At 45.4% G+C, this 24853-nt stretch overlaps 1 protein-coding gene across 9 annotated transcripts in view; it reads left to right on the forward strand.

Moving 5' to 3' along the window:
• The window catches only part of ANKS3 (ankyrin repeat and sterile alpha motif domain containing 3), a 35187-nt gene that overhangs the window by 220 nt on the left and 10114 nt on the right, over positions 1 to 24853 (forward strand). For 4 of the 9 annotated variants that reach the window (XM_043560644.1, XM_043560645.1, XM_043560646.1 and 1 more), the window contains exons 2-7: positions 35 to 151; positions 2914 to 3085; positions 5504 to 5702; positions 5898 to 6019; positions 8025 to 8106; positions 19055 to 19190. In XM_043560644.1, the coding sequence (XP_043416579.1) occupies positions 58 to 151; positions 2914 to 3085; positions 5504 to 5702; positions 5898 to 6019; positions 8025 to 8106; positions 19055 to 19190 (805 nt within the window). In that variant the 5' untranslated portion in view covers positions 35 to 57. Of the gene's footprint in view, positions 1 to 34; positions 152 to 2913; positions 3086 to 5503; positions 5703 to 5823; positions 6020 to 8024; positions 8107 to 19054; positions 19191 to 24853 lie in introns of those variants that run through there. The other 5 variants (XM_043560648.1, XM_043560649.1, XM_043560650.1 and 2 more) reach the window with 3 other exon arrangements.

Below are 24853 nucleotides of genomic sequence, written 5' to 3' on the forward strand. Positions count from 1 at the left end.
TTCTGGCTACGCTTCCGCTTTTGCATCCTTGTGGAGGCGACGGCAGAGCCACGTGCCATGTGGGGTTACCAGGAGGAGATGTCAGGGGATGTCTGTGCGGTCTGGCCTGGCGGTGTTCTCGAAGGACCCACCCCGGGGCCTGACAACCGGGGTGGGTACCCCAGTCTGCGCGAACGGCTCACGAGTCAGGACGAGACGGGCTGCCTTTGGGCTTTTGCAGACTTCCTCCCTGTGGGCGTGGCGGCCGACTATCAGCGTCATTATTTTTTAGTTAAGGTTGTTGGGTTATTGAAAAGGTAATGGATACTAAGCAAGTCTACAAATGTATGGATGAACGTAATCGTTTTATTCATAACAAATACCCCATCATTGTAGAGTGTGTGACATGTGGCATGGTGACAAAAGAAGTACCAGTAGCTTTACGGCCCCGTGGCATGCGAGTTCTCCCTCCATAGCCTCCTAGAGCCGGGCCTGGTTGTGATTGCCGCCTTGCAGGGTGAGAGACACCTGAGCCTCTAATAATAAGAGAGACCACATAGGGGCCCCTGGCTGGCTCAGGCAGTTAAGCTTCCGACTCTTGGTCTCGGCTCATGACCGGCTGAGGTCATGATCTCATGGTTTGTGAGTTCGAGCCCCGCGTGGGGCTCCGTGCTGTGGCTGCGGAGCCAGCTTGAGATTCTCTCTCTCCTTTCTCTGGCCTTCCCTCACTTGTACTCTCAAAATAAATATATAAATAAACTTAATTTTTTTTAATGTCTATTTATTTTTGAAGGGGAGAGAGACAGACTGCGAGTGGGAGAGGAGCAGAAAGAAAGGGAGACACAGAATCCGAAGGAGGCTTCAGGCTCTGAGCTGTCAGCACAGAGCCTGACCCGGGGCTCTAACCCACAAACCAGGAGATCATGACCTGAGCCGAAGTGGGACTCTTAACCTGCTGAGCCTCCCAGGCACTCCTGTAAATAAATAAACTTTAAAAAATATATGAGAGACTGCATGGACTCTACTCTGGAGGAGGCATTTGGAGTAAAAGAGACCCACCTATAGGAGGCTTGAGGGATGTGTGGAAAGGGGCCCTTAACTGGCACTCGGCTTATTTGGGTTCTTATCCAGTATTTGTTGGCTTGGACTATTCAGGTTGGGGTTTCTTGCCTGCAGAGTGAGAAAGCTGGTTGATCTCAGGCCCTGCCAGTGTGAGGAGGTGGTGGTACCAGGACATTGGGCTTTGCTCTGAACTTGGTTACCTACAGGCCCCATCATATGTACACATATTCTGGCCAAGGGCTTACAAGATTCTTTGTCCCTCAGATTGGTGGCTTGTTGTTTGGCCATCTCAGCTGTTACCTGGAGTGTGGAAGCATTCTTTAGTAGAGACTGAGGTCCTAATGCATCTGTGAACTGCTGGAGTGCCTTTAGGTCATCTGAATGGACATGACCCTCCTTTTCTCTCTTTGCTATAGTTGTTTCCTTGTTCTCTCCCACCCATAGTAGGTAGGAGACAAAAGTTACTTGGGGACCTAAAGGTTCTAATAGGAAGCTAATGGCCTGGCATTGATTTGGTTAGGATTCCCAGAATAAAGGACTTTCATGGACTCCTCATCCTGGTATAGTGGCTCTCCAGGAACGTTCCACCACCCCACACATTTTCCAGTGTATCACTCTCCCATCCCTCCTGTTTTCAAGGAATGTATGGGTGGATTCCTACTCAGTCAACCTTGGCCAAACACCAATCACATCATAGTTTCTGTGCTGTGACTTGTCTTTTCTTTTTAAAGATTTGTTTAAAATTTTTACATTAGGGTGCTCCTGGGTGGCTCGGTCAGTTAAGTGTCCGACTTCGGCTCAGGTCATGAACTCACCGTTCTTGGGTTTCAGCCCTGTGTTGGGCTCTGTGCCAAGAGCTCAGCCTGGAGCCTGCTTCAATTTCTGTTTCCCCCTCTCTCTGCTCCTCCACCACTCACATTCTGTCTCTCTCTCCCAAAAATAAACAAGGATTAAAAAAATTTTTTTTTAATAAAAAAAAATGTTTACATTAAAGTTCACTCATTTGGTGTTTGGGTCTATGAGTTTTGATTAACGTATAGAGTCAACATATCTACCAACCAGTATATAAAACATTCCCCCCAAATTCCCTCTTGCTGTCCCTTTGTGGTCCCCCCATTCCTAACCCCAGTCCCGCTGATCTGTCCTCTAGCCCTTCCATTTTGTTTTTTCTAGAATGTCCTGTAAATGGAATCATAAAGTAGGTAGCCTTTGAGTCTGACTTCTTTAGCACAGTGAGTTTGATGTTCATTCATATGTTGTGTCTATTACTGTGTGTGTCAACTGTTTGTACCTTCTGCTTATTAGTAGCGTTCCACTATACGGCTGTGCCACTGTTTACTTATCCTTTCGTCCATGTGTGTTTAACAACAGCCCCTTGAGCTATGCCCCCATTAGCGCAGAAGTAAAGACTGGAGATGGTAAATAGCAGAGCTAAATTTTGATGTAACTCCCAAGTCCAGGCTTCTTTCCCACCACACCCAAGAGTTGATTGGGTCCAGTGACCCAATTAACGTTTCTTAACTGCCCATCCAAGAGGTTGTCAGGCTTCCTGAGTCCCTGGAGAATTCCCTTGGTAGAACTGGGGCCTGAGGGTTGATGAAGGGAAGTGTCCACTGCAGCGTGTGACTCACCATATATGCTCCTTTCTTTGTGTCTGGTGACAAGCTCACCGGTATTAGAAGGATGGAGCTGCCCAAACCATATAGCACTTAATGATAATCTTCTAAGTCTGTCCCAGGAGTTGGCTGCATTGAGTGGCAGTCTGCTAGGATAGTGACCAGCCGCCTACTGCAGGTGGGAGTGTGACCTTCCTGTTCTGTTCCCTGGAACAACCAGGAAGGAACGCTCTAACCCCTCGATCTCCCTCCACAGTGATGTCGGAGCTCAGCGATGAAGCCAGTGAGCCAGAACTCCTGAACTGCAGCTTGTCCATGTGGCATGGGCTGGGTGCTCAGGTCGGCCGGGAGGAGCTGGCCGTCCCCTTGGATCTTCACACAGCTGCTTCCATTGGCCAATATGAAGTGGTGAAGGAATGTGTGCAGCGGTAAGAGACCTTGGGAAATGTTCCTGCTCAGATTTTGAGTACCGTCTCTGTGGCTTCAGATCCCAGGCAGGGCTGTCAGTGAGCTTATGGGGCCTTGCACACAGTCGCAGACATGGAACACACCGAGATATATCCCTGTGTCTGTCAGACAGCTGTCACTAATGATTTAGGCTGGACACGAATAAGTCCGTTTTTATTCCTAAGAAGAAAACGACAGTTTGGGCTTTTTTCATAAGCTTATGAATCATTTCAGACTTTTGTTAACTACAATCATTTTATGGTTCTTACTAATTGCAGAAGTGCTCAGACAAAACAAAAATAAAGTTAGAAAGTGATGCCCTGTGGCCTCCTTTCCCCAGGAGATTCATTTTTATCCCTTGTGCCTTCCTGTCACTCTGGCTTCTACCATAGAGGAGGAGGAGGTGGGATTCATCTTCCTCTCTGGGGATCGCCACCTGATTGCCACCTGCAGTCTTACACGTGCGTTAATTTAGTTTTTGGAAAAGGACCAATCTCCTTGCCTCCACCCCCTTACATCCACCTCATTGTTTCTGTTTCTCATTGACAACTAGGAGAAACCATCTATGTCTATATCTACGTGTGCCTGTTTCAGTTCCTGGGGAGCCAGAGCAAAGCCTTGTATAAGCTCTGGGTTTCTGGTTCCTAAGTCATAACTGCCACTTATAAATATGTGGCCAGTTAAGTACAAGTATAACACTGTGGTAAGACATAATGTTTTGTACTCCTGTACCAGGTGGCTTTTGGAATGTTAGCTGGATACACAGGCAGCACATTCCCTCACAGGGTCACTGAGACCCCAGTTACAACTTTGCTCCTTTGGCATTCTTGGGTTTTTAAGCCTTTGGGTGTACTGTTTAAATGCATAGTCCAGGAAGGCGCCTGGGTGGCTCAGTCGGTTGGACGTCCGACTTCGGCTCAGATCATGATCTCACAGTTTGTGGGTTTGAGCCCTGCATCAGGCTCTGTGCTGACAGCTCGGAGCCTGGAGCCTACTTCGGATTCTGTGTCTCCCTCTCTCTCTGCCCCTCCCCCACTCTCACTCTGCGTCTCTCAAAAATAAATAGAACATTACAAAAATTAATAAATCCACAGTCTGGAATGGCTCCACAGGGGAGAGGGGAAGTGTTTGTGCTCCGGTTGGGACTGTAGCCCTAGCTGACACCAAGGCTGCTGACAGTAAGCAGACTGGGACCTGAAGCGAGTAGAGGCATCAGAAGGGAGGCTTGGGCCCAACTGGACGTGTCAGAGCCTCAGAGACACTCTGTGGAGGGCTGGGCTCTTCTCCACATGGAATTGAGCCACCAGCGAAGGTCATCTGGCCAGGATGGACTGGTCTCTGTGCGCTCTCCCAGCCAGTGGCTACCATTGCATTCCTGGGATCAGGACCTTCTGGAATGGCTGCATGGGTATCCCGGAGTGAATAGAAGGTGCTAGCAAATGGAACATAATTGTCTGGTGTGGCTTCTTGTGTCCAAACCTCTGAGAGGCACAGACTGTGGGTTGACTGTCAGACTGGACTGCCAGATGCTGGCTTCCAGCTGTGGCAACGAGAGCATCGCCTACCTCCACTGGAGGCTGGGATTGTGCAAGAGGAAAGCTGAACCATGCAGGGTGTTCTGGAAGTAGATGTTATTTCCATGCCCCAGGCCCAAACTCTGGGGTAGGAAGCCCATAATTTTTTTTCCTGGGGGAAACGCTTCTTTAGAATTTTGGTGGAAATCAGTGAAAAAGATAGGATCCTCTGGGTACTGATTTTCCAAGAATGTTTTTGTAGGATGAGGTGACGAGGGAGAAATCTTACCCATTGTCTGAGTCCCTTCCCCTTTCCTTTCCACCCAGCACCGGACTAGCAGATCCTGGTCTGTTGGAAGGCAATCAAGGCTCCGGGTCACAGTTTCTTGACCTTGGCACTCCTGACAATCTAAGCCAGATCATTCTCTGTTGGGAGGCTGACTTGTGCATGCAGGATATTTAGCGGCATCCCTGGCCTCCACCCCCTAGATGCCAGTAGCTTTTCCTTATGCACTTGTGAACCAGTAATGTGTCCAGACTTTGCCAAATGTCTCCTGGGGGGCAGAATCCCCCGGTTGAGAACCATCTGTGTTGCTGGGGGTAGGAAAGAAGAGAATTGCTGGCCTTGGGATAGGAGGAGGGGCCAATGAGAATGTGCAGTTGGAGGAGGAAGATAGCCCTGTGGACTTTGCAGAGGCAGCTGTATAGCAAACCTAACTGTTCCCCTGTCTTCCTCCCCTCCCCTATGATGTCCAGCGTGGCAGATAACTTCTGCTTCCTGGCTGTACTTCCCCCTCTTTGTCTTGGCCTGGCCTTGCCGCTGGCTTTGGTAAACCTCACACGTGAGATGGCGGGACATGTCTAGCATATCTTGCATTTGTTTAGGAGAGAGTTAGATTTGAATAAGAAGAATGGTGGTGGCTGGACCCCGCTGATGTATGCTTCCTACATTGGACACGATACCATCGTGCACCTGCTGCTTGAGGCGGGGGTGAGTGTGAATGTGCCGACCCCGGAAGGGCAGACTCCACTGATGCTGGCTTCCAGCTGTGGCAACGAGAGCATCGCCTACTTTCTCCTCCAGGTGAGCTACGAGGGGACTCAGGCTCAGAAATGTGCGGGGCTCCCGGCTCTGGCAGAGACGTGAACCACCGCAGACCATGGTGTGCGTGTGCGTGTTCGTGTAATCACTTTGATTCTTGCAGTGTGACGGCCTGGAGGGCGCCCGCCCCACACAGAGGAGCTGAGGCTGTAACGAGCATTCTGTGTTCTCTTGAAGCAAGGTGCCGAGCTGGAAATGAAGGACATTCAAGGCTGGACTGCCCTCTTCCACTGCACCAGCGCTGGGCACCAGCAGATGGTCAAGTTCCTTTTGGACAGTGGAGCGAATGCCAACGTGAGGTGATTACCAGGTCTTTGGTGGTCGCTCTGACTCTGAGGAGGGCAGCTGGGGAGGCTAGAGTGCAGAGTAGCCCCTGCCTTGGGCAGAGGGGACAGTCCTGTCCAGGCATGGGGAGCTTGAGGATAGGCTGAGCTTTTTCCTGCATCTGTCACGGGACATTGGGTACAGCACTTTAAGTGCTCTGAGTCTCATTTTCTTCCTTCCTTCCTTCCTTCCTTTCTCTTTTTTTATTAACTTTTTAAAATATTTATTTATTTTTGAGAGACAGAGACAAAGTGTGAGCAGGACAAGGGCAGAGAGAGAGGGGGAGACACATAATCCGAAGCAGGCTCCAGGCTCCCAGCTGTCAACACAGAGTCCCAACCCACGAACTGCGAGATCATGACCTGAGCCACAGTCGGACGCTTAACCGACTGAGCCTCTCAGGTGTCCCTCTTTTTTTTTTTTTTTTAATGTTTATTTATATTTGAGAGAGAGCACAAGCAGGTGAGGGGCAGAGAGAGGAGGAGAGAGACTCTTAAACGGTCTCTGTGCTAACAGCAGGGAGTCAGATGGGGCTCAAACTTGTGAATCGCGAGATCTTGACCTGAGCCGAAGTCACTTAACTGACTAAGTCACCCAGGTGCCACTAAGCCTGAAAACTGGGGATGGCAGTACCGGTGTCATGGTGTTGTTAGAAAAATTACATGTTCTGTCACACATTAGGGGCCTGGGCCTGGCATTGTGAATGGCATTAAATGCTAACTCCTTTCTCCTTCTTGCCTTTGTCTGTGTTGGGTGAGTTGATGCTTTGAAAGTAGTCATGAGTTTTGTAAGCTGGAAGGGGTGTTGTCGTCCAAAGCATGTCACAGTGATAATCCCCTTTCAGCACAGCAAGTACCAGCCACGCATCCACCTGACACTGTGCACGCCCCTGGCTGAAGCCATCTCTTATAAGATACATGCCACCATTTCATATGCCACTGAGGAAGAAGTGCCACTGATCAAAATGCCACTTGCCTGTTGATTTTAAGATAAATTCTGGCTTGGGAGATGTTAAAATGCAAAAATGGTGTATCTTACAATGGATGAAACCCAGGATTTAGCTTGGTTCCTGTCTTCTAGACCAGTCTGAAGGGAAGTGAGGGTCAGAGGGCAGCTGTAGGCAGTGCTGAGCAAATTGTAAGCAAACCCCAAAATAAGCATCAGATACTAGGCAAGCTAAGGACAAGGTAGATGGTTGGTCCTGGAGCTTTTGGGAGGGTTTCTGGAAGATGTTGAGCTCAAGGCATAGGATCTGGATAGGTGGAAGGGAGACGCTGGCTTTCTGTGTGCAGTGAAGGGCAACAGTTGCTTTCGGCTTGTAATTAAAATGGAAATTTAAGAGGTGGCAAGTGGAAGCAGCTTAGGAGTGATTATCGGGAGCACCTGGGTGGCTCATTCAGTTAAGCGTCCTACTCTTGGTGTTGGCTCAGGTCATGATCTTGCGGTCATGAGATTGAGACCCATGTTGGCCTCTGTGCTGACAACGTCGAGCTTGCTTGGGATTCTGTCCCTCCCTGTCTCTCTGCCCCTCTCCTGCTCTCTGTCTCCCTCTTTTTTTTTTTTTATTTAATTTTTAAAGTTTATTTATTTACTTTGAGAGCGTGAGTGGCAGAGGGGCAGAGAGAGAGGGAGACAGAGAATGCCAAGCAGGATTGAACTCACTAAACCATGAAATCATGACCTGAGCTGAAACTAAGAGTTGGATGCTTAACCGACTGAGCCACCTGAGTGCCCCCTCTTTCTCTCTCTCTGTCTCTCTCAAATAAATAAACTTAAAAAAAGGGTAGAACCAGAAGAATTTATGAGGCTGATGTGTTAATGTGAACTTTTTCACATCTCTCTGTTGGTTCTGGGGAGAGGGAGACCTCTGTGCTTAGGGAAGGGTGACTTTGTACCAGCTTGGTCTTGTCTGCAGCAGGGAAGCTTCTGCGTGGCAAAGTTCTCTCCAATAATTGTCTGACCATGGCCTCTGTCTTGTAGGGAACCAGTATATGGATTTACTCCTTTGATGGAAGCAGCTGCCTCTGGCCATGAAATAATTGTGCAGTATTTTCTCAATCATGTAAGTGACCCTGTTTGTTAGCTTACACTTTAGTCACAGCAGGTGAGGAATCTTCTCCTTGAAGTATGAGCTATCACAGAGTTTTCTGCACGGAAGTAGCCGCTTTCTATTTATTGAGCGCGTTTTCATCGTATCTGTGGATGCCAAGTGTTGTGTGGCACTCAGGTACAGTGGTGAGTAAAAATAGACACCTATTCCTGTAATGCTATCATTTCAAAACTGTAGAAAATATGTTTTAGAAAGTAAATAACTTATCCCATTACTTAAAAACATTAGAGTAAGAATGCTAAGATCTTCCTCCCTTTTCAGCCACCCCCTGCTTCTCCCCAAGGTGCCCACTTGGTTTGAGGCAGCCCCAGACTCTTCTGCTTAGGAAGGTGTACCTGTAGACAACTATAAACACAGTGCTTTCCATTTTGAGCGGAGTGGGATTCTACTGTGTATTTACTCTGCAGCTTTTAGAAGATCACTTAATATGCAATAGACCTTTTTTTCCTTCTACAGTATATATGGGTGTAATTAATCAGTTCCGTAGTAGTTGAGATTTAGGTTTCTTACATTTTACAGTTATAAACAGTGCTCTAGAGACCCTCTCTGTACCGGGAACTTGGGCTTGCGTGCAGGTATTTCTGTATATCGTATTTCTGTAGGAGGGGTTGCTGGCGTTCACATGTTAATTTTTTTAATTTTTTTTTTTTAATTGATTTTTGAGAGAGTGCAAGTCAGGGAGAGGTAGAGAGAGAGGGGGACAGAGGATCTGAAGCAGGCTCCACGCTGACAGCAGCAAGCCCAATGTGGGACTTGAATCCACAAACCGTGAGATCATGATCTGATCCAAAGTCGGACACTCAACGGACTGAGCCACCCATGCCGCCCCAACTCACATGTTGAATTGTAAATCAAAACTACTGGGACGTCTGTAACATAAAAAGACAGACAGTAATAAGTGGGTGAGGATGTGGACAGTTGGAAGCCTCACACACTGCTGACAGGAATGTAAAATGATGCAGCCTGTTGGGAAAACCGTCTGGCAGTTTCTCAAACAGTTAAACATAAAGCCATTCTCCTCCGTATCTACCCCCAGAGAATTGAAAACAGGTCCACACAAACACTTAACACACAATGTCCACACCAGTGTTTTTTTGCCATAACCAAAAGGTGGAAATCCACATGTCCATCAACTGATAAATGGATAAGTAAAATGTGGTCTTTCCACACAATGGAATGTTATTGAGCCATAAAAAGGAGTAAAGTTCTGACACCTATTACAACACGGACCTTGAAAATACTACTGAGTGATAAGAGCCAGGCACAAAGGACCACATATTGTATGATTCTTTATATTTGAAATGTCCTGAATGAGCAAATCTGTAGAGTTAGAAAGTAGATTAATGGTGGCCTAGGGCCAGCAGCAGCGGGTGGGAAGGGATGATGAGAGATGGGAGTATTGGAGAGAGGGTAGTATTTAAGGGGTACAGGATCTCTTTTCAGGGTGAGAGAAATGTTCTAAAATTGATTGTGGTGATGGCTGCATGCCTCTGAATTATACATTGTAAGTGGGTGAATTGCATGGTACGTGAATTATATCTTAATAAAGTTGTTGAAAAAGTTCAGGAGAAATAGAAGTCCTAACAAATTCCCACTGAAGGGTGGTCTCTTGCTTTCCCACCAGTAGTATGTGAAGGGGCCCATTTTCTCATGTCTTCACCAGCTCAGGAACTTACTCGTGTTAAGTTTCCGCCAATGTGGTGACAGAAATGTGGTATCTCGTTTGGGTTTGTACTTATCAGTGAAGTTGAACATTTAAGGATACATTTATTGGCCAATTTGTATTTTTTTTATGAGTTTTCTCTATTTTGGGGCCCACTTTATTGGATAGTTTGTGTTTTACTTACTCATTGGTAGAAACTTGAACATAATACAATGTTAATAGGCTGTTTTTCTTTGAAAAAGAATTTGGGGATAGTACACTTACATGAGACAGGGGTGCAGGGAGCCTGCCTGCCCCCTTTGCTGCAACCTGCTTCTCAGCTTGATTTTTTTTTTTTTTTTTTTAACTGTCTGTTGGGGAGATTGTTCTATATTAGTGTATGTTAAGCTCTCTTCTCTCTCTCTTTTCATGGCGGCACAGCACTCCCTTGTAGGGATGGATCAGAGATTTGACAGTGGTCTGTGGATGAAATTAGGTCGTTGCCAGCCATTTGCTGTCACACACAGTGCCGTGAAGACTTTCTGCACATATATCTCTGCACACGTGTGTGACCACATCTGTCTGGTTGAGTAATGAAGGTAGAATTTTGCATGGAGTGTAAGTACAGTCTTAACATAGGTGTTGCTCACTTGCCATCTGAAGAACAAACTGTACAAGCTTCCATTCTCTCCACAGTAGCAAGAATTATGAACCTTAAATTTTGATTACTTATTTTTGAGAGAGACAGACAGACAGGATGCAAGTGGGGGTGGAGCAGAGAGAGAGAGAGAGAGAGACACAGAATCTGAAGCAGGCTCCAGGCTCTGCACTGACAGCGCAGAGCCAGACACGCAGGGCTTGAACCCATGAACCGTGAGATCATGACCTGAGCTGAAGTCGGATGCTTAGCCAACTGAGCCACCCAGGATCCCCTCTTTCCTTTTTTTTTTTTTTTTTTTTTTTTTAATGTTTATTTATTTTGAGAGAGAGTGCATGTGAGTGGGGGTGGGGCAGAGAATCCTAAGCAGGCTCCATGCTCAGCACAGAGCCCGCCGCAGAGTTTGATCCCACAATTGTGAGATCAAGACCTGAGCTGAAATCAAGAGTCGTATGCTTAACCGACTGAGCCACCCGGGCGCCCCCCTTGAAGTACTGTCAACATACAGAAAAGTACAGAAGATAAATCTAATACCACCCACATGATCCCAGGGTGACCTCTCTGCAGATGTTGGTCTGTACCTTTCCTGTCCCTGAGTTTATACTTTCATCTCGCACTGTGTGACCTCAAGGAATGCACAGATTGTTTTATATATTTTATTTTATTTTATTTTATTTTATTTTATTTTATTTTATTTTTAATTTTATTTATTATTTTTTTTTAATGTTTATTTATTTTTGAGACAGAGAGAGACAGAGCATGAATGGGGGAGGGTCAGAGAGAGAAGGAGACACAGAATCTGAAACAGGCTCCAGGCTCTGAGCAGTCAGCACAGAGCCCGACGTGGGGCTCGAACTCACGGACTGCGAGATCACGACCTGAGCCGAAGTCGGACGCTTAACCCACTGAACCACCTAGGCGCCCCTGTTTTATGTATTTTAAAGATACGTGTAAATAACATGTCAGACTGTTACGTGTCATTCAACAGAGTTCTGGTACTTGGAGATACAGTTCATTCATTTTGACAGCTCTGTGTATGTTGAACATAAGAGTATTTTACATTTTATTCATTCCTTTCTTAGTGGACATTTAAGTTGTTTCCACTTTGCTATTGTTGACAGGGCTGTGGTTCTCGTTTTTTACTTGTCTTCTCGAGCATGTGTGGAGGGATTTTAAAGAAATCAGAATATATTCTTCAAGTAGAATTTTTTTGTGTGTAGGGTGGGTGAATCTTTACCAGACAGTGTTAACTGACTTTCCTGATTGATGTTCTGATCGTTGTAGCTCTCATCCTGTATGCCCTCAATAACACTTGGTACACTGTCAGATGAGCTGTCTCCTGTTTTTGCCTTTCTCTGATTTCTGGTGAGGTTGAGCATTGTTTCGCATATTTATCAGCCATTTGGGCTTTCTTTTTGCAAATAATTGTTCTCTGAAGGTAATTGCACTCTTAAGACCTAGCATAAGGTGAAGAATAGATGAGTATGAGCTCAAACCTGTAAAAAGCTTAACCTCTGCTTCTGAGTTGAGAGTTTGATTTCAAGTAAGGTAGAACTGGAAGTCATGAGACATTCACATAGTTTTTTTAAGTGGAAAACACATTGGAAAGTCAGAGACTTTAGGTAATTTATCTACCATGCAGATTATGCCCCTCATTTGGTACCTTTATTCCCCACCTGGGTGTGAGATTGTCTGTTGTAGGCAACTTGTTTTGAGGAACAACAAATTGAATTGGATTTCTTTTGAAAATTTTTTGAAATTTTGAAATAATTTCAGACTTAAATGTCAAAAGAATGCAAAAATTTCTGTGCCTTCATTAGATTCCCCATATATTAACATTTCATCTTGTTTTCTTTATTTAGTCTCTCTTTATATACATATTATCTTTTTAGAACCATTTGAAAGTAAGTTGCTGACATAATGCCCTTTTTCCCCCTCAGTACTTTAGTGTGTATTTCCTAAAAACAGTTTTGTCTTTCATAATCACATGCAGCAATCAAACTCTGGAAATCAACTCTGAGTTCTCCCTCTAGAGCACTAATCGGGAGTAGAAGGTGTTGGTCGATTCAGCATGATTCCTTTCTGGCTGATGGTGGTGGGCACTGCTGGGAGCCTGTGGCTGATGGCCAGGTTGTTCCTCTGCTGGCGAGGCCGTGTGGCTAGGCCTGCATAGATGCTCCTTTGCTCCTCATTCCCTGTAGATTTCCTCCTGCTCAGTCATGGTTAGATCTCAGGTGGGGCGCCTGGGTGGCGCAGTTGGTTAAGCGTCTGACTTCAGCCAGGTCACGATCTCGCGGTCCGTGAGTTCGAGCCCTGCGTCGGGCTCTGGACTGATGGCTCAGAGCCTGGAGCCTGTTTCCGATTCTGTGTCTCCCTCTCTCTCTGCCCCTCCCCCGTTCATACTCTGTCTCTCTCTGTTCCAAAAATAAATAAACGTTGAAAAAAAAAAAAAAAAAAAAGATCTCAGGGAGCCAGAGGGGCGGGCCCTCCAGAACCAGTCCCCGGTCCTGGAGACAGAGAACTGCATGAGGATGGACACTCTGTGCTCTGCAAGGACAGGAGAGGGCTGTAGCTGCCTCCCTTGTACCCCGTTCCCCTTCCTTCTGGGAGGGCCAGGCCCTCACAGCTCCACCAGTCATGTCCTTCTCTAGTAATATGTTACGTACATTATAAAAGAGGAAGAAAAAACAAAACATTGTAAAGGATAAATAAATCATATTTTCTTCCCTCACCTCAGGGACCTTGTCCTGGGTTCTATTTTCTTCCTCATTTAGTCACTAAGGAATAACATTACTGCTTTTTTTCCCTTTCCTATAGTCTGAGGTTGAAGTCTTCCAAGCTTAAAAACAGATGATAGTTGAAACCCTGCAGTAAAGATGGTGTTGTTTGTTTTGGTTGAAACGTTTGGGTTCTTTCTATCAAATTGAAACTAGAAATTCTCCCTCTTTCCCTCCCCCAGTTTTACTGAGCTAGAACTGACAAACATCCCTGTTGTAAGTGTAGGGTGTGCAGTGTTGTGATTTCACTTCCATGGATTGTCAAGTGATGACCACGTATTCGGCGAGCGTCCACATCTTACGTAGACACAGACACAGATTGTTTCCTTGTGACGAGAACTCAGGATTTACTCTCCACAACTTCAATATATGTCATATGGCAATGTTCACTGCAGTCATCGTAAATTGCTTATAACTGGAAATTTGTGCCTTTTGACTACCTTCGTTCCATTTCCCCTTCTAGACCCGTCTAGAAATGATCTTTGAAGGCTGAAGGTTTCATAGCTGATTTCTAACTAGAGCTCTTGAAAGTGGGGGATTATAGAAAGTAAAACTCAGTTAAAGTCTTGTAAAAATGCAGTTTTGTCCTACTAGGGGACCTGTGATAATCACCTTTTATACTAGGCTCAACCAAGCTTGTCAGTTGGTCATGGGTTTTCAAAATAAGGCAGAAGAGTACATAAATGAATGTTTATTGTACAGTGGTATATGCCTGCTATAAAAGAATTAGAAAGTACAGTGAAGCAAAAAGAAATCCAAAACTATTCCTAATCTCATCACCCAGATATCACACATGTTAATAACTCATTGAGTATCCTGATTTTTTTTTGTAAGTTTATTTATTTATTTTGAAAGAGAGAATCCCAGGCACACTCTGCACTGTCAGCACAGAGCCGATACGGGGCTCGAACTCATGAAAACTCGGAGATCATGACCTAAGCTCAAGTTTGGACATGTAACTGACTGAGCCTCCTGGGTGCTCCCTCCTGTTTTTTTTTTTTTTTAATTTTTTTTTTCAACGTTTATTTATTTTGGGGACAGAGAGAGACAGAGCATGAACAGGGGAGGGGCAGAGAGAGAGAGGGAGACACAGAATCGGAAACAGGCTCCAGGCTCTGAGCCATCAGCCCAGAGCCCGACGCGGGGCTCGAACCCATGGACCGCGAGATCGTGACCTGGCTGAAGTCGGACGCTCAACTGACTGCGCCACCCAGGCGCCCCCTGTTTTTTTTTTTTAATAAATATTTTAAGTTAAGGTGGAGTCCTGTTATACAAAATGTTTTGTAATATGCTTTTTTTTTTTTCTCTTCACGATGTCTTGGGCACCCCATCCATATTAATACATATATACTTGGACCTGTCATATAAATGGGGGACTGGTGTTCCACTTTACAGATCTCACTTAGTTCACTGATTTCTCACTTTAGGGTCTTCATGGTTTTGACCATGCTAAATGCTGATGGGAACATCCCAAATGTTAGTGTATGTCCTTAATTATTTCCTGAGGCCAAATTCCTGGAAGTGGAATTGCTGGGTCAGAGGTGTGTACACGTTTAATGTTTGCTGGTTTGTCCTCCAGAGCCCTGAGCCCCAGTGGTTCTGCCCTCAGACACCAGACTGCTGGGTTGAAGCTTTTAAAATGGAAAGCTCGTTTTTTTATACTTTTAAAGTAAGCATGCTCATGAGTAGTGAATTTAGAAACGAAGGAAGATTAGGAAGATGGAAGATTATTTTTGAGAGAGAGAGAGAGGGACAGAGCATGAGCAGGGGAGGGGCAGAGAGAGAGGGAGACACAGAATCCGAAGCAGACTCCAGGCTCTGAGCTGGCAGCACAGAGCCTGACATGGGGCTTGAACCCATGAACCATGAGATCATGACCTGAGTGGAAATCAAGAGTTGGGCACTTAACTGGGTGAGCCCCCCAGGCATCCCTAATCATGTTCCTTTTTGCTTAATCTTTTATCTTTAAAATATTTTTTCCATTCTTCTTGAGATAAAATTGACATATAACATTATGTAAGTTTAAGGTGTGCTACATAATGATTTGAATTATGTGTATATTGTGTGTAATACCACAGTAAGTTAACATCTATCACCTCTCATAGTTACAAACTTTTTCCTTGTTAAATAGCTTTTTTTTGTTTGTTTATTTGAGAGAGAGAGAGAGAGAGAGAGAGAGAGATTGAACACAAGCAGGGGAGGAGCAGAGGGAATCCCAGGTAGTCCCTGTGTTGTCAGTGCAGAGCTCGACATGGGGCTCTATCTCATGACCCATGAGATAGTGACCTGAGTGGAAATCAAGAGTCGGACACTTAAATGACTGAGCCCCACAGGTGCCCTTAAATAGCTTTTTATCAATGATTTAATAACTTCTTTGTGCCTTTCCATGAACCTGTGAAAGTGCATAAACAAATAAGGTCTGAAAAATATTTTAAAATATAAAACTTGTCTTAAATCCTCAATAATAGCAATATGGTGTGGAAATCCTCCTATAACTTATGAATGTGCAGGGACACCTCATTTTATTGTTTTACTGTATTGAATTTCGCAAATGCTGCATTTTTTTTTTTACAGATTGAAGGTTTGTGGAGACTCTGTTTCAAGCAAATCTGTTGATGCCATTTTTGTAACAGCATTTGCTCACTTTGTGTCTCTGGGTCACATTTTATTTTTAGTTTTTATTTATTTATTTATTTATTTTGAGAGAGAGAATATACAAGCTGGGGAGGGGCAGAGAGAAGGAGAGACAGAGTCCCAAATAGGTTCTATGCCACCAGCAGAGAGCCCAATGTGGGGCTCAAACTCACAAACTGTGAAATCATGACCTGAGCTGAGATCAAGAGTGGGATGCTTAACCAACTGCACCACCCAGGTGCCCCTTGGGTCACATTTTAGTAGTTCTCACAGTATTTCAAATTTTTTCATTACTGTCATACTTGTTATGGTTATTTATAGTTAGTGATTATGACTTGCTGGAAAGCCAGTTGATACCTTTTTTTTAGCAGAAAGTTTTTGTTTGTTTGTTTAAATAAGCTCTATGCTCAACATGGGGGTTGAACTCACAACCCTGAGATCATGCTAAACTGACTGAAGCAAGCAGGTACCCTGATAAAGTGGTTTGTTTGTTTGTTTGTTTGTTTGTTTTAATGTTTTAAATGTTTATTTACTTTTGAGAGAGAGAGACAGACTGCCAGCTGGGAGTTGAGGGGAGGTGGCGAGCAGAGAGAAAGGGAGACACAGATTCTGAAGCAGGCTCCAGGCTCTGAACCGTCAGCACAGAGCCCAATGTGGGGCTCGAACCCACAAACTGCGAGATCATGACCTGAGCTGAAGTAGGACGCTTAGCCGACTGAGCCACCCAGGCGCCCCTCCCAATAAAGTATTTTTTAATTTAGGTATATATATTGTTTTTTCCTTTTGTTTTGTTTTGTTTTGTTTTGTTTTGTTTTCAGAGAGAGAGCGAGCACTGGGGGAGGAGCAGAGGGAGCGGGAGAGAAAGAATCTTAAGCAGGCTCCACTCCCAGTACAGAGCCCAACTTCGGGCTCAGTGTCAAAACTGTGAGATCATGACCTGAACCAAGATCAAGAGTCCAACTCTTAACCAACTGAGTCGCCCAGGTGCCCCCATGTTGGTTTTTTTTTAGACATAATGCACACTTAATATACGACCACCGTATAGTGTAAATACAACTTTTATATGCACTGGGAAACGAAAAAATTCACTTGACTTGGTTTGTTGTGATCCTTTCCCGCAGCAGTCTGGAACTGCACCTGTGGTATCTCTGAGGTGTGCCTGTATAATGTATATATTGTCATGATTTTTTTTCTTAAGTTATTTATTTTGAGAGAGAGCAAGCAGGGAACGGGCAGAGAGAGAGGGAGAAAGTCAAGAGTCAGACACTCAACTGATGGAGCCACTTAGGTACCCCCGTATTTTCATGATGTTAAAAAATCTATGGGGGCGCCTGGGTGGCTCAGTCGGTTAAGCGGCCGACTTCGGCTCAGGTCATGATTTCGTGGTCCGTGAGTTCGAGGCCCGCGTCGGGCTCTGTGCTGACAGCTCAGAGCCTGGAGCCTGTTTCAGATTCTGTGTCTCCCTCTCTCTGACCCTCCCCATTCATGCTCTGTCTCTCTCTGTCTGAAAAATAAATAAACGTTAAAAAATAAAAAAATAAATAAATAATCTGTGGGGCGCCTGGGTGGCTCAGTTGGTTGGGCCTCCAACTTCGGCTCACGTCATGATCTCACGGTTGGTGGGTTCGAGCCCTACGCCGGGCTCTGTGCTGACAGCTCAGAGCCTGGACCCTGCTTCGGATTCTGTGTCTCCCTCTCTCTCTGCTCCTGCCCCACTTGTGCGCTCAAGCTCATGCTCTCCCTCTCTTTTTCTCTCAAAGAATAAAAAAACATATAAATGAAAATAATATAACCTATAGGCTTAAAAACAGCCAAACAATAAAACTTACAGGAAAATTAATAGAAATTTTAGGAATAAGCATTAAAAAACTTCTGTAGGTTTTCTCACACTTCCCCATCCCAGAGTGTTAATAACTCTGAACAGATTTCTACATAAGTGAAATCCTGCTATGTAAACTGGAATACATAGACTTCTGCATTGTGTTTTTAAATGTTAGCAGAATATCACAAACTTACTTCCACATCAGTAGAGAAACCTGCCTCATTCTTTCTGATCCAGTACTTGATAGTAGTGATATGCCTTAATCCATTTAACCATTCACACATTAATGGGTGTATTTGTTTCCTGTGGCTGCTGTTAACAATTTACTATAAACTTGGGGGGCTTAAAACACAGAAATTTATTTTCTCACAGTTCTGGATGCCAGAAGTCCAGGATCAAGGTGTCAACAAGGCCACATCCCCTCCAAAGGCTTTGGGGAGGAATGGTTCCTTTTCTCTCTGAACTTCTGGTGGGTCCTGGTGTTTCTTGGCTCGTAGATGCATCATTCAGTCCCTGCCTCTGTCTTCACATGGCTGTGTCCCCAGTGTGTCCCTGTCTTCTTCTCTTCGTCATAAGGATACCTTATATCTTATATGTTGTAAAGACATACTATGGTCCTTTCAAAAACTCGGCTATACCAATTATTTGTAAATACCAGCGTTTATGGCCATAACATAGCTGACTCCTCCCCCATTTACACTGTCTCCACGTTTCTGTTACTGCAAATATGTTCTACCAAACATCTATGTCATACAAGCTTTCTCTTTTATTTGGGGTAATTTCCTTAGGAGAGAGTCCTAGGATTGGAAACATTTGTGCTGAAGACCAGAAGTACATTTTAGGCCTTTGGATAAAAACTCCCAGACTCTTCTTCAGAAGGATGGTGCTGTCATTGTGGTTGTGACTTTTAAAAGTTGCTTCCCTGGTGAAGCTGTTGTCTGCTGTTTTCTCTGTGTGAAGAGAAGTGGAGCGAGTTGGGCATGCCCAGATTCAAAGGGTGAAGGTCAGGCTCTGGCCTCATTGCCTGCAGTGCGCCCTTCCCCACCTGGGGCAAGTGCCTGCCTCTCCCTTAAGCACCTGTCTGCCTGGCTTGGAAAGCCCAAGAATGAGGTTGGAGAGCTGCCACGGCTCTCTGGTGGGGAGACTGCTGCTAGCAAGCCCCTCCCCAGCGCCCCCCACCTTGTCCTTAAGGAGCCTTCGCCTTTTTCTTACGCAGATGTGGGGCTGTTAAGGGCCCAGGGCAAGACCTTTCCAGGGTGGTGAGAATTCACTGTACTTTTTGGTTGGAGTCCAGAGTCTGCATCCAGGGAAGTGAGGGTGCTTTACGGGACAGGTTCCTAGTACTTGTTCTTTCATGAATTTCACAGGGAGTCAGAGTGGACACGAGAGACCACAGTGGAGCCACAGCCCGGATGCTGGCCAAGCAGTATGGACACATGAAGATCGTGGGGTTGATAGACGCTCACTCTCCTACTCTGCCCAAGAACCTCTATCGGAGCCCAGGTATCTGCTTCTGTGCCCTCTGCTGGAGTTCCGCAGGGCGGGATGGGAGAGGGAGGAAGACCCGCCCCCCCCCCCCCCCCCGCCCCCGCCCTCGGCCCCAGCTCCCACCTCCTACCTCTCCTCCAGAGATTTGGCTCTCGCAGCCTTGACAGGAGACCTCTGCTTTCCCTGTGACTCCACTGTACAGTCGAGGTTGAGGCTTGCTGGTCTGATAGGAGAGACGTTAGAATGTAGAGTGGTTCCTGCCAGGCTGAAGGTGTGCACAGGATGCCGGGGTGCCCAGGGAGAGGTGGCACGGCGGCCACACAAAGGGGATTGCTTACAGTTTCTTGACTTTGCTTGTGGTGCTTATTGCCATGTGAAATGTTTTAATTTTATGTAGTCAAGTTCAGTCTTGTACTGCCTTTAGATTTGGGGTCACAGAAGGTCTTTGTGCCTTGGTTGTGTATGAATTTGTCCGTTTTCTTCTGGTACTTCCATGGTTTCATTTTTTATATTCAGCTCTCTGATCCATTTATACTTTATTGTCATGCATGGTGTGACGTGTGGTTTTTTTTCAGATGGCTTCCCCATTGTCTTGGTTTCATGAAATTATTCAACAGTCCATCTTTGACCTGGTGATCTGAGAAGCTATCTTTGTACTATATTCTGAATTTCTTTTTGTGTCCAGGTCTGTTTCTGGACCTCTGTTCTGTTCCCCAGGTCTGTCTGTTCATACAGCAGACCTCCGGTGTTGTAAATATGCAGAGGCTTTTTGCCTCTCGTCCGGCCAGTCCCCCCTGCAGCCTTTCCTTTTCAGTGTTCCCATAGCTATTGCTGTTTCGTGTGTGTGAACTTCAACACCAGCTTGTCTAGCTGCTTAAAAACAGCATGTTATTGAGATTGTGGCAAATTTATAAATGAACTACCCTTTCATGCTGTTGAGTCGGACTCTCTAGACAAGGGACATCTTTTGTGTCTATTGGAGGGTTTAAAATCTTTCCTCGTAGACATTTTGCATAGAACTTTTTATTCCCAAGTGTCTGATTTTCTTTGCTGCTGCTGTGGGTTGGGTTTCACTGCCATTTTACCCTCTGCTTATTGTCTGTGACTATGAAGGCTGTTGATGTCTGTACACCAGTTTTATATTCCGCTGAATTCTTTCATTTGAATTTATTGATTCTGTAGGGTCTTCTAGGTATGCTACCATATAATCTGTACATAGAGATAGATTTACTACTTCTTTCTGATTTTTGTACATCTGGTTTCTTTCATTCATTTACGTTGGCTCCTACTTTTGGTTAGGTGTTGAACAGAGTGAGGATAGTGGGCATTCACCAGGTCCTGACCTTAGCAGAAATGCCACCTTAGGTAAGACGCTGATTTTAAGAGTAAGGTGTGCATATATTTTATCATGTTGAGAAAGAGTTTGTCATTTTCTATATTCCTGAGTGTTGTTTACAGCCATCAGTGTTGAATTTTGTCAAAGGCTTTTTTAGCATCTGTGGAGATGATTATTAATTTTCTCCTTAAATCTAGTAATAGAGTATATTAATGAATTTCCTAATAATGAACCAACTTTACTTGCTGTGTAGAAATCCTATGTGGTATATTATTTTCTGAATGCAATATTGGATTTTGTTTGCTAGTATTTTATTTAGTGTTTCTGTATGGCTGTTCATTTATAAATGGTATTGGTCTGTGATTCTCTGTTTTGTCTTTATCAGCTGTAGGTATCAGTATTGTACTTCATACAAAGAATTTGAAAGTTTTCCTTTTTGTGCTCTGGGACAGTTTATGCAGTATTGGTACCCTGTGGTGGTGTTTTTTTTTTTTTAAGTTTTTAAAATTTTATTTTATTTTACCTTATTTTTTGATGAAGAATTTTACTTTTTTTTTTTTTTTTTTTACATTTACATCCAAATTAGTTAGGATATAGTGCAACAATGATTTCAGGAGTAGATTCCTTAGTGCCCCTTACCCATTTAGCCCATCACCCCCACAACCCCTCCTGTAACCCTCAGTTTGTTCTCCATATTTATGAGTCTCTTCTGTTTTGTTCCCCTCCCTAAATTATATTATTTTTGTTTCCCTTCCCTTATGTTCATCTGGTTTGTCTCTTAAAGTCCTCATATGAGTGAAGTCATACGATTTTTGTCTTTTTCTGATTTTACTTAGCATAATACCCTCCATTTCCATCCATGTCATTGCAGATGGCAAGATTTCATTCTTTTTTTTTTTTTCAACGTTTATTTATTTTTTGGGGGACAAAGAGAGACAGAGCATGAACAGGGGAGGGGCAGAGAGAGAGGGAGACACAGAATCGGAAACAGGCTCCAGGCTCTGAGCCATCAGCCCAGAGCCTGACGCGGGGCTTGAACTCACGGACCGCGAGATCGTGACCTGGCTGAAGTCGGACGCTTAACCGACTGCGCCACCCAGGCGCCCCAAGATTTCATTCTTTTTGATTGCCAAGTAATACTCCATCATAATATATATACCCCATCTTCTTTATCCATTCATCCATCAATGGACGTTTGGGTTCTTTCCATACTTCAGGTATTGTTGATAGTGCTGCTATAATTTTTTTTTTTTTCAACGTTTATTTATTTTTGGGACAGAGAGAGACAGAGCACGAACGGGGGAGGGGCAGAGAGAGAGGGAGACACAGAATCGGAAACAGGCTCCAGGCTCTGAGCCATCAGCCCAGAGCCCGACGCGGGGCTCGAACTCACGGACCGCGAGATCGCGACCTGGCTGAAGTTGGACGCTTAACCGACTGCGCCACCCAGGCGCCCCGATAGTGCTGCTATAAACATTGGGGTGCATGTGTCCCTTCGAAACAGCACACCTATATCCCTTGGATAAATGCCTAGTAGTGCCATTGCTGGGTCATAGGGTAGTTCTATTTTTTTTGAGGAACCTCCATACTGTTTGCCAGAGTGGCTGCACCAGCTTGCATTCCCTCCAACAATGCAAAAGAGATCCTCTTTCTCAGGATCCTCGCCAACATCTGTTGTTGCCTGAGTTGTTAACGTTAGCCATTCTGACAGGTGTTAAGGTGGTATCTCATTGTGGTTTTGATTTGTATTTCCCTGATGATGAGTGATGTTGCACATTTTTTCATGTGTCAGTTGGCCATCTGGATGTCTTCATTGGAAAAGTGTCTACTCATGTCTTTTGCCCATTTCTTCACTGGATTATTTGTTTTTTGGGTGTTGAGTTTGATAACTTCTTTATAGATTTTGGATGCCAACCCTTTATCTGGTATGTCATTTGCAAATATCTTCTCCCATTCTGTCGGTTACCTTTTAGTTTTGCTGATTGTTTCACTGGGCAGAAGCTTTTTATTTTGATAAGGTCCCAGTAGTTCATTTTTGTTAAACTTTATTTTTGAGAGAGAGTGTGAGCAGGGGAGGGACAGACAGAGGGGGAAAGAGAATCTGAAGTGGGCTCTGCCCTGACAGCAGAGAGCTGGATATATGGGGCCCAAACTCACAAACCGTGAGGTCATCACCTCAGCTGAAGCTGGAACCTCAACCAGCTGAGCCACCCAGGTGTCTTGGTAGCCTGTGGTTTGGGAAGGTTTGGAAGGATTCTCCTGTGAAACCTTCTGGGCCTGGTCTCTTTGTGAGGTGGCTCCTGCTAAGTTTTTCTGTTTCTTCTGCAGAAATTGATCTGCTTAAGCTTTCTCATTTCACAGGGCCAAGTTTGGTAAACTGCACTTTCCTAGGAAATCCTTTCATTTCAGGATTTCAAACTTACTTAGGTCTGCAAAATTGTTTTTGTCTGCATCCTTCTAAAAAGTTCCAGTGGTTATTTTCCCCTGTGATTTTCCCATCTTGCCTGTCTTCTGTCTCAGTCCTGTCTTACATTTTTTATCTCATTCATTCTTTGGTGATTTTCTTCTTGAAGTACTTCTTTTGCATCCAAATCTCTTCTTCCTTGGGCACCTAGTAACTGAGTCTTCATTTTAATATTTTGACCTTTGGTGTTTGGATGTTTGTTTTTTTTAAGATTTTATTTTTAAGTAATCTCTGTGCCCAACGTGGCGCTCAAACTCACAACTCTGAGATCGAGTGTTACATGCTCTACCACCTCAGACCAGCCAGGTGCCCCACTGACCTTAGTTTTCCACTTACTTCCTGGGTTCAGTTTTCCTTTCTCATAGTTGTGTGCACATGCCTGTGTCTTTTTGGTCTCAGTTTTGGATTTCTAAGTCAGGGTGCTTTTTCCTATCCTCTGATGCTTGTTTAAGGAGGTATCTGCCTCTGGGGCACCTGGGTGGCTCAGTCTATAGAGCATCCAACTCTTGATCCCAGGGTTGCCCCGTGTTGTGTGGAGAGCCTACTTAAACAAATTATCCACTCAGAGTGTCACAGAAAGTGTTAGAGTTTTCTTACCTCCTCCTTTATGTCGGTGGTTTGGGGAACTAGCATCTTCAATCGCTGGTGTCCAGCCTGTCTCTACCTCCTCCCTGGAGTAGTTGTGTTCATGGATCGCTGGAGCACTTCACCTACAGGGCTTGGCGGCTCGGCTGCAGTGAGGGCCCTGCTTCGGGACTCCCTCCTCCCCAGTGTCTCGAGAGGAGTCCTTTCTGGATGGGTTTGGTTTGTTTCTTGTGGGTTTTCTTTGGACAGGGATGTAGTTAGGCCAAGCCTGTGTGTCCTTGATACGTTTTTGTCTTGTCAGATCCTGAACTTCACCTGCTCACTTTTTCTCTTCACTGTTCGGTTTCCAAAAGGTGCCTTGCAGGAGTGGGGCCGTTCTGCCCCCTCATGTCCCACGTGCATTTTCAAGTTGGTTCTCCAGGGCTGTGCTTCCCCTCCGCCAGGACTCTTCAGTATTCCTGCCACAGAATGGACTTTTTCTGGGGGCAGCGTTGGCACTTCTCTCTCTTGTATGTGGTATTCTTCTAGATCTACTTGCTCCCTGCGGAGACCAGGTCTGCATGAGCAGGAAGTCTCTGCGGGAAGAGAAGTGGGTGTGTCTCCTCTGGGCCGGAGCAAGGAAAAGGGGTCAGCGGTGCTCCCTGCCGTCCTATTCTGTGGCAGCGTGGGGATCGCTTGGCTCTGTCTGTAGTCCTTGGTGATTTGTCAGCTTTGAGAGGACGTGTTGGGGGCAGGTGCAGATTCACAGATCCGCCCTTGGCCTTGCTTGTCCCTCCTCTCTGGTCCTTTTATTCCTTCTAACTCCTCCATCTACTGACTGGGTGGGACCATAGTCTCCAGGTGGCATCGAACCCAGAAGGCAGGGAGTGAGCTGAGTCGGGGAGAGAGACGATGGCCCGCCTGGGGTCCCTGGTCACGTTTGGATCCTGAGTCAGTAACTCCCTTGCTTAAAGGCCATCGCTGCCCCGTTCATGCCAGACTGCACTGCTCCCCTCCCACCGCCTGCCTCGGTCTGGCTCCCTTCCTGGCCTCGGATCATTTGTGATGAACTCCAGCTCCCGGGGCGGTTGCGGGGCTGGGGGGGTGGGGGGTGGGGGGTGGTTCCTGCAGCAGCTGAGCCCCAGCATACCAGCCCAAGAGTGAAATCTTACCAGATGGCAACCTTATGCTGATACATTCATGAGTTTTGCCTTGCAGGTGTGATGAGATCCGGAAAACTGGAGAGCTGTAAGATGGCTGTGAGCGCACCGAGCCCTCGAGCTCTGACGGGCGGTGATGCGCGGTCCTTCCCCA

The sequence above is a fragment of the Prionailurus bengalensis genome, chromosome E3, assembly GCF_016509475.1.
Source record: "Prionailurus bengalensis isolate Pbe53 chromosome E3, Fcat_Pben_1.1_paternal_pri, whole genome shotgun sequence".
NCBI lineage: Eukaryota > Metazoa > Chordata > Mammalia > Carnivora > Felidae > Prionailurus > Prionailurus bengalensis.